General features: G+C 35.7%; 1 protein-coding gene across 1 annotated transcript; it reads right to left on the bottom strand.

Moving 5' to 3' along the window:
- Positions 1–409: 409 nt before the first annotated feature.
- Positions 410–5,123, bottom strand: LOC131620264 (protein fluG-like). The gene is made up of 18 exons (XM_058891271.1): positions 4,957–5,123; positions 4,344–4,595; positions 4,191–4,258; positions 3,883–3,998; positions 3,702–3,807; positions 3,461–3,617; positions 3,278–3,377; positions 3,138–3,179; positions 2,786–3,045; positions 2,527–2,699; positions 2,198–2,318; positions 2,042–2,094; positions 1,824–1,953; positions 1,623–1,768; positions 1,342–1,533; positions 996–1,228; positions 735–871; positions 410–633 (listed from the first exon to the last, which is right to left on the bottom strand). Exons 1-18 carry the CDS (start codon positions 5,116–5,118, stop codon positions 571–573), a joined length of 2,511 nt encoding a protein of 836 aa, XP_058747254.1. The 5' UTR covers positions 5,119–5,123; the 3' UTR covers positions 410–570.
- Positions 5,124–10,233: the final 5,110 nt, after the last annotated feature.

Below are 10,233 nucleotides of genomic sequence, written 5' to 3'. Positions count from 1 at the left end.
ATGAGGATTCATCGTAAGGTGTTTCTCCTTCATGGGAAAAATATTTATTAGGAAACTTTTTGATAAAAAGGTAAAATTATTTTAAGGTTGAAATGGTAAGGTGTTTCTCCTTCATGGGAAAAATATTTATTAGGAAACTTTTTGATAAAAAGGTAAAATTATTTTAAGGTTGAAATGATCAGGAAAATCTGATTAACTCCATTAAATTAATTATTTTATTAATTTTAATTATTTTTTCTCATTTGAATAAAATTCTTTCTAACCCATGAAATGAGCATTTATGTTAAGTTTCATAACTAAAGGTGCAAACAAAACAAATGCGGGTACATAAAGACAAATTCAGGTCAAGGTCCAATAAACACCTAGAAAGCTTTACCACATATTGTTAATCGATTGAGAACATTTGGCAAATATATCTAGCCAAACCAGATACAATTATCCTTAGTTTAACTACAATCACTAAACACAGAAATGTAAATTCAAACCATGAAAATGTCTAATGTGGAAAATTCTCTAGAATCTAAATCATGCTCTCTGAGCAGTCTTGCATAGGAAAAACAGACAAATAGCTCAATAACGATGTATGAGTTGCTTGAATGCTTCCTTGTTCTCCAAGTAATGATCATTTTCAGCCTGCCAAAATAAGTCACATTAGTAGTTTGGCTGAGAGAATCACAAAAAAGTGAAAAGGGATGGTGGTAAAAAGTTTTTCATATCTTAAGGAATTATCATACCTTTCGAATTGCTTTTATCGTAGTCAACAACTTAACACCTATAAATTCCTCAAGGAAGTCGGCCTTATCAAGAGCTTCCAAAGATTCCGAAAGTGATTGGGGCAATCTCTGAAGGTTTTCAGGATTTGGATCTGTATCTGTTTCATACATGATATAACCAAAAAAATATTATGCAACCACCATGCAGATCAGCGAGGGGAACATGAAAGATCGGAGCGGAAGAAATTAAGGGAAAAAAATTTATAGCTTGTAGTATCTTACCAATAGGTTCAGGAAGGGAAAGATGCTTACGAAGCCCGTCAATGCCAGCAGCAATTATAGCAGCTAAGCCCAAGTACGGGTTTGCAGAACCGTCCAATGATTTAACCTCAAAATTACTGGTAAAACCGTTACGAGTTCCAGGCGGAGATGCAGCTCGCACTGGAGCCTCCTTATTTTCATTTCCCCAAAACAGGTATGCGCCACTCCATGTGTTGGGCTGCAACCGATCATAACTGCAATAAATTAAGTACTGATGTAAGAAAACACAGAACAAGTACCGCTTTTCTGATGTAAAAAAACACATAAGAATAAGTTAGGAGAATGAATTGTTATAGATGAAAGAAACCCGATAGGAAGTGGCACTAAAAATGGCAAAATTGAAGGAAGATGATGTAGAACTCCAGCCATAAATTCTTCTCCCAAAGTTGATATTCCGTACTTTGATGATTCATCTGATGCCATAAATACATTTCGGCCGTTCTGCCATAAACTTAGATGCACATGGCATCCTGAACCTAAATCATAATCTGATGTGTATCTTCAATACGAAAAATTTCTACTGTTAGTAGCTACTGGAGTACCATATATACAATATTTCATACTTATAAGAGCAACATTGTCACTTACTTTGGAACAAAAGTTGCAAGCAAACCATGTTTTCTAGCAATTGATCTAACGGTTTCGCGGGTATAAACTAAGTTGTCTGCAGCTTTACCGCAAACGGTATATCCCAAAACCAATTCAAACTGACCATCTCCAGCTTCTGCATGTAACTGCGAAATTTTATAATAAAACAACTTCATAAAATGTTTATATATAAGTTTTTACCTGTTCTACTGGAATGCCCATAGAATGTAAAGCAGAAGCAACTTCGCGAAGTATTGTAGAAGCAGCATCAAACGCTGACGAGGAGCTGTAAGGACTCGACTCAAACGGTATCCATTCTTCTTTTCCTTCCCTGAACGGTTTTCAATTCGTGTTTATAATAAATAATTTGCATGGTAAATTTTACTAATCAAATCACAAGATGAATTTGAATGACATACCTTGTTAGGCTCTTCAAGAGAAAAAACTCATTCTCAAATCCTGCATTCATTACCTAGAAGCAGAATGTAAATTGTTATTTGAACATCACAAATCCGAAACCGTTTAAAAATGCACTCAAACACAGTTGTTCACGTTGTTCAAGCTGTACAACATACCAAGTCAAACTCATCTTTAAGAATTTTGGAAGCTCTTTTTAAGGCCTCTCTTGGGCATATTTCCCATGCTTGGCCCGGTTTAACGTACAGATCACCTAAAACCATTTCATCTTGCTTGCTCCTATAATAATGAAGCAGAGTTCCATCAGTTTACATTACAAGATAAATAACATTCGCACGTCATTTTTATCCCACAAAGTGAAGTCGGCTATATTGATCAACTTTCGCCATAATCTTCTATGCTGGACCATGATTCTATCTAAATTGTTAATCTCAAGATCTTTCTAAATAACTGCGTAGTATGGTCATGTAAAAAAAAACGTGCGTACCAAGGAATTGTCCTTATAGTAGACAAATCAGGCGTTAATCTTGCTTCACCGACTGAACCCAAACCAGAACCAGGTGCAGGTCCATCAAAAAAAGATGGCATTCCCATAACGGCAAACGCTAAACCAACCCCATTCTTCGTAACAACATCATTGAAACGCCTTTTAGGAACAGCCTGAAACAAAATTGCACAGCACCTCAGAACATAATTTAAATATAAAAAATCTTTACATTGATGCGAACACGGTAGAGAGAACTCACGCGGCATCTTTGTTGTCCTGAGTTATCAACCCATATTATACGAACAAATGAAACATCACTCTCTAAGTCATCAATCACATTTAGGGGTAAAATATTATGTGAACTAACAGCATTGTTAGACAAATTAATCTTATAGAAATTGATTGCATTTCTAGCAAGGATATCTTTTGCAGCTTCCACAGCCTCGGAAACTGAGAGATCGCCATCAATGCATGTATCACGCAGAACCGAGAAAACAACTTCGCGAGACTTCTTTGCACCTGTGAATACATAACTCATTATGTTAAGCAACAAAAATGACTCAAGTATAATCTTCATTTTCGGTTTCATAGTGGATGTTAAGTTAACCAACCTAAGTAGAAGGTTTCAGGAAATGCATAGCCATCGGTAATACCTACAATGCAAAGTTCATTTTTTGTGAAACATGGCTATTATGCAAGATACATTTATATGAAAATCGTGAATAATTCTTCGAATTTCTGATAATGTTACCTACCTTACTTATTGGAGCTAGATCTAAAAGCTCCTTCAGTGATGAAATCATGCCATGCACACTAAGCTTTGGAATTGCTAACCCAAAATCAAGATAAACCTGAATGAGAAGAATGTTATTTGCGAATGAACATGTAATACATATTCGAAACTACTAACAGAATGAAGTTAAAAAATGTTTGCCTGGGAATACACAGATGCTAGATATGATGCTTCCCTTGAGAATGGATAGGACGCATGTAAAAGAACAATCCGAGATTTTGAATATCTCTTGTCCTCAAAAACTGAACGGAGATGAAGAGGATTCGACAATCGCGTATCCAAATCTTTATCGCCAAACCTAGTTACAGGCAAGACGAAACTAGGATTTAGGGTGACTTAATGTAATAACTTGTGTATCAGACAATGGAAAACCATTCATTACCCTGTATGTATCTGCATTGGCAAGTCATAGGATTGAGCAACTTCCAAACTTTGCAAGAAGATATAGTCGATAAGATTTTTGTTTGCAATACGGATAGGCTTCCCGGCTGAAAATGTAGAATGATAAGTATAAGAATACACGAAACACAACATTTTAAAACCAATTTTCGTATTCAACTCACCAAGTAACACCTGTGTGAGACCCTCCTCGGCTTCCTGTTGAGTCACATTTGTATTGATTTTTAGGCCACTGCGGTATGCAGCTATGCTTTTCAATCCAAAGATCTCACCAGCCAATGTTAGATGATGCTAAGGAATCCAGTCAATTTATTTCATGTCATACTGTGATTTACGGTTAAACATTGTTGCGGCTAAATAACTAAACACAACAAATTACAAATCACAATTTATGAAGCACGGACACAGACACTGACACGTCTTTTTTCAGAGGTGTCAGTGCTACAGATGTAGTAATACATATAAAGGATATGATTTCAACTTTGAGACAAATGCTTTGGTGAACGAATCCAATGTCCAGCAAGATCCATCCGGAAAATACTTCAAAGAGTATCACACATTATGAATACAATTGCATAAGTATATATCAAACAAATCAAAGAACAATGTCTAGAAGCCATCTCACATCATCAAGGATTTTCTCAGCCACTTTTTCAATTCTTAAGATTCTACCAACAAAAGGTGCAAAACTCTTGTGCCATTCTACATCATGCTCTTTGTCCAATTCTAACCCATCATCCATGAGTATGGCAGAGATTCTTGCAGCTTTGAAACATGTCGAACATGTAAATTCCAATCCAGAGACTCTTCGGAATTCTTCGACACCTCGCAAAGATGACTCACATCCATACAGCTCAGCTAAATCCTTAAGATTTCTCTGAACATTACATAGATTATAGACTGTATAATAACATTCCACATGCAGAAAATATTTCAAGTTCTACAAAGAATAAGGTTGAACAAACTTTGAACTGCAAACTACTACAAAGAATGCCGTCTTTGTAAACGTGTAAGGTGAACTACCGCATAAGGCCCGAAATTTATCACTGTTAAAATTTTGTCACGATTAAATTGTACTTAAACGGTGACTAATCTACGTAGAGACTCTAAAAACTTGAGACACTCTGATACACACATAAGAAATATTGTTGACATTTATATCTCTTCATGTTCATACCATGAAGAAAAACACTTGTTTTAACAGTGTTTGATGAATGAGTTGAAAAAGAAGTAGTTACCTTGAAGGATAGAGAGTGTTGTGCAGAAGCAAGAGCTTCACCTTGAGCTTCAGAGAAGGCATGAATGAAAGGCAAATTGGAATGAAGTGCAACCAAGTTGTGAGCATGGCCATCGACAAGTTCAACTTCCTCCACAGCTTTTCTCAACTCACTCAAATCCATTATCTTCTCTCACACTTTCTCTAAGTTGTCAGATTTTTCCTCTGTTCTATGTGTGACTATGTAATGTTCAAGTTGTTATTTATTTTTTTTATTACGTATCACTTTGATGTGACTCCATGTAATGAAAGAGCACGTGAATAATTAGTCCCGTCCTTTGAGCTTGCCTAAGACATTGACGTTGACACACACACACACACACACATATATATATATATATATATATATATATATATATATATATATATATATATATATATATATATATATATATATATATATATAAAACAAGTAAGAGCATTTTATAATGAAATATGAGAGGAATAATTATCAACCATTGGATTTATCAAGAGAGAGAATGTTAATCTTTTAATGTGGCTATTACATTATCTCTTAATGAATCTAATGGTTTATATTCGTTCCTCTCATTATAAAATACTTTCACTTCATATGTATTATATATATATATATATAGTACCTTTAATTTAAAGTTTACCATAAATATATAACAATGAGGACCGAAAGCCGAAAACGACAAGAACTACAAGCACACTAATCATTTTCACTTCATATGTTATATATATATATATATATATATATATATATATATATATATATATATATATATATATATATATATATATATATATATATATATATATATATATATATATATATATATATATATAGTACCTTTAATTTAAAGTTTACCATAAATATATAACAATGAGGACCGAAAGCCGAAAACGACAAGAACTACAAGCACACTAATCTAGAGGTAGAAATACACTAAATGAACTACATGCATTTTCTTCTTATCCACCGTATGGGATGTTATGTGTGAAGAAAGTTTTGTGGAATTGAAAAAGAAGTTGACGACCTTCGGTATTAATTCTAAAAAAGTGTGATGGAAGTTATTCCAACTTATTCAATGATGATGAATTTGTTACCAAAAGCTTGTATTGAAGAAATTCACAAGTTACAACGGAACCTCATTTGGGGAGATACGGTGGATAAGAAGAGAATGCATGTAGTTTATTGGGAAACTTTCCCAATTAACTACATGCATTCTCTTCTTATCCATCGTATCTCCCCAAATGAAGTTCCGTTGTAACTTGTGAATTTCTTCAATACAAGCTTTTGGTAACAAATTCATCATCATTGGATAAGTTGGATTAGCTTCCATCACACTTTTCTCCTGAGTAACACGACATGCAAAAGATAACACATGAGTTTCCAGTTTGCAAGCCTATCCGCAACCTTCTCCACCAAATATTGGTAGTCCCATTTCTTTAAAGCTTTCCCACTAAGCGGAATGCTAAATTACTTGCCAAACTAAGTCGTCTCTTTGAAGCCAGACATTTGACTCAGCTTCATCCTCACACTTCTGCAAACGTTCTTGGAGAAAAGAATGCTAGATTTTCCAGCACTGACTTCTTGGCTCGACATACTACAAAAGTTGTGGAAGGTATTCATAACACTATGCATTTGCTTTTTAGAAGCTTCCCTAAAGAGAAGCAGATCATCTGCAAACATGGGATGAGAGATGTTAGGCCCATGTTTTCCCATTTGCATAGCTTGCCACTTATGATCCATACACAAAACAAAGAGATGGGGAGAAATGTGATCTCCTTGTCTAATGCCTCGCTCTGGATGGGAATACTCACTTCTAACACCGTTCGAATTAACATTTGATTTCACACTTGTAACTGAATGCATGATAACAATGGACATAACAATAGAGATCCTTATTTTCCAACAAAACTTGCCAAATGAATTCCCAACTAAGTTTCTCTTAAGCTTTCAAAAGATCAATCTTAATAGCAAAGAAACCTTTCTTCCCCTTCTTTTTTGCATAATATTCATGATCTATTTTTCTATAATTATGTTCTCATGTATTAGTCTTCCTAACACAAAGTTGGTTTGATACGGAGAAACTAACTTAACAATACAATTCTTCAATCTATTCACTACCACTTTGCTGACAACTTTGTAGATGGTATTACAACGAGATATTGGACAGAAATGACCTAGAGTTTAAGGATTATTTACTTTTGGCATCAGACAAATATTTGTTTGATTAACTTCAACAATAATATCGGGACTGCACTAAATCTTCTTAACAAAATCGCATACATTTCTCCCAACCGTATCCTAAAAATTTTGATAAAACTCTGTTGGAAAATCATCTGGACCAGGGGATGTCCACAACTTCATAAAAAACAAGGCATTCTTAACTTTTCCATTAGATATAGGAGCCTCTAACAATGTCGTATCACTCTCCTGTAAACTAGGTTAAGTAACTTTTGTACTCTCTATGATGCCCCACTAGCATCATGCCTTATTCCTCCTACGTTTATTCACAGCTTGGATATGGCAATACTTCGCGTTTCGGTCACCTTCCTTCAACCAAGAAGCTCTCGATCGTTGGAACCACATAAGCTCTTCCTTCTTTAGGATGTTATTCAATTCTCCTTTAAGTTCCTCTCAAGCTTCCTCAACCCAACACGATTCTCATTTTTCTGCAGACAAACTTGAATATCGTTGAGTCTTGTCATAATATCCTTTTCGTCCACATAACATGATCAAGAGTCTGAACCTTCCACTTTTTAATCTCTTCTTTAACACTCAGATGGTTGTTGTTAATACTATTATCATTATTCCAGCCTTTTCTTAGAATCTCGTTATAATTATCATCTAACAGCCGAGCACTTTCGAACAAGAATTTGCAAGGTGTCAAATTAGAGACACTCCTGGCCAAAGTAATCAACAAGGGTTAATTATCATATAATTCAACTCGGGACAAGACTTTAACATGAGCATCTGCATGGTCAAGATTCCACACATCATTACTCAGGACTCTATCCAACTTCTCGTAGATTCGTTGGCCCCCAAGAAAAATTGGACCCCTCAATGTAAACCTTGGACCAGGCGCTGGGATATCTATAATCTTACAGTCATTTATCCTATTTTGAAACACTTTTCATTTCCTAAAGGAAACTTAAGCACCACCTTTTTCCAAGAATGTACTATTCTCTCCTTCAACTCCTTGTTGTCAACACCTTATTTGATGCGAAAACCCTCCACAAGAATATTGCTTGGTTTATCCTTCATAGTTCATAGCATGTCCAAGATGACGTCGAGCCAATATCGGATAGTAGTTAATACAAACTTTTGTATCAAGAAGAGGCATATTAGGAAATTCACCACAACTATCAATCATCTTCACGTCGTCATAAACTCTATAATACCAAGTCTGATCTGCATTGGTGAGGGACATAATCCTCTGCGACCATCTCAAATGATTCTTGTTATCATTGAATAAAGTGGCCAAGTAGAAGTTGCTAACAAAGTGATAATTGGTTTGATTAAGAAAAATGTTTCCAAGAAACCTAATAATTGGCATAAAACATTATACCAGATATTGTGGGCGTGTCGAACATCCCCTAAGGAGGTAATAAATTCAACATCTTTTCGTTTGACTTTTGGTCATAATGTTGTTTTGCTAGTGGAAATTTGTTTGTAATCAGTCAGGATACAACGTCAAAGAGAAATTTCTCCAAACCATTATTGGAGCATGATGTTCAACGAAACACTAGATTTGGATGAAGAAAGATTAGTCACATTAGATGTGTTGATGCGACAAAAATATCGGGTTTCTAAGGCCTATAATAAGAAGGTTAAAATAAAAATATTTGCACTAGGTGATTATGTGGGGAAAGTTATTTTTCCTATGGATCAAAGAGATAATACCTTAGAAAAATGGTCACCAAATTGGGAAAAACCATTTCAAGTTATTCAAACATTTACCAATAATGCTTACAAAATCAAAGATTTGGGCATTACTTGGCTAAGTCCAAATTGACGAGCCACTAAGTTTGGTTGATAACTCATAAAGCCATAACCTTTTTATCCTGTGTCGATTCTAAAAGACAAAATGGTAGGAGTCAAGAATGCTCTCCATACAACATTCTACCGCACAACAACTTTTGGAGCAACAACAGGGAAAGGGTTTTTAAACCAGGTGGGGCCAATGCTTCAATCTACAAAAGGAGCCATGGCCAAAACAAAGGTTGTTGTTTCCAGAAAAAGATTGATATATTTCATGAGGATATACCTGTTAGGAGATTCTGGCATAATGGTCAAAGCAAGTCTCATTCCTTCGATGGACCTACTCTCCGACACACGCATAACTGCCTCCGATTTATGATAACCTATTTTATGCTCAAATTTGGAATTTAGCAAATGTTGTATTAGCCAAAAGTCCATCAAAGAGATAGTGATCTATTAGTAGTAGGGAGAAGTTTCACCCTCAGAGAAGCAAGACCCAAGGATCGGTATAAGTATGCTAGGAGAAGTTTACCCAGGGAAATTTGTCGACCCTTATGAATTTGGATTGCCAAGGGGGTGAAACCTTTGGCTATTTGCAACGATCCTAGAAAAAATAGAAAGTAAGACAACCAAAGAGTTAATAAGGAAATATGTTCCATATCGGAAACTTCTTTAGTATTCTGGACATGGTGGTCAGCTATATAAAATTTGAGGCTCGCATTGTCAAAGTCAAACTCAATCTCAGTTGGCAAAGTTGGGTCGAAAGTTTCACCCAAAGGCGAGAGGCCAGTGATGGCTGCCACATCGAATAAAGTGGGCATCAACATCCCACAAGGAAGTTGGAAAGTATTAGTCAATCCCTCCCAAAAGAAAATTGAAGCAAGGATCATGCAAGGGTTGATTTTGTAAGCATGCCTCGACAGCTGAATAGCATCAAAGATGCCATCCTCTTCCCATTGGGTTTTTCGTTTTGCTTGGATTTTGTTGAGCCAAGCCAACTAGTCCTTGTTACCTAGGGTGGGCATGAATCGAAAAACCCTGGCAGTGGGATCCATAAATTTCAAATCGAGGGGTTTCTTTTCAAAAGTAGACGGGGTGGCAGAAGTGAATTTGGGAATGTATTTTTGAACTTTCTTTGGATGTGTTTTTGCATCTGGGTATGGTCCATAGAAAGCACAGAGTTTTTTTTATCAACAACAAACAGGATGAGCATTTGTTTTTTCCAGTTTTTCACCTTGGACTCTTCAGCAGCTGGTGGTTAAGGAATGGCTTTTAAACCTTCTTCCT

The sequence above is a fragment of the Vicia villosa genome, linkage group LG1 (assembly GCF_029867415.1).
Source record: "Vicia villosa cultivar HV-30 ecotype Madison, WI linkage group LG1, Vvil1.0, whole genome shotgun sequence".
Classification (NCBI taxonomy): Eukaryota; Viridiplantae; Streptophyta; class Magnoliopsida; order Fabales; family Fabaceae; genus Vicia; species Vicia villosa.
This window is presented reverse-complemented; position numbering and strand designations above follow the sequence as displayed.

Coding starts and splice junctions, on each gene's coding strand:
- LOC131620264 (XM_058891271.1), bottom strand. CDS start 5,118: ATGGATTTGAGTGAGTTGAGAAAAGCTGTGGAGGAAGTTGAACTTGTC. Junction 2,319..2,526: donor ACTATAAGGACAATTCCTTG/GTACGCACGTTT, acceptor TCATTATTATAG/GAGCAAGCAAGATGAAATGG. Junction 2,095..2,197: donor TTAAAGATGAGTTTGACTTG/GTATGTTGTACA, acceptor TTCTGCTTCTAG/GTAATGAATGCAGGATTTGA.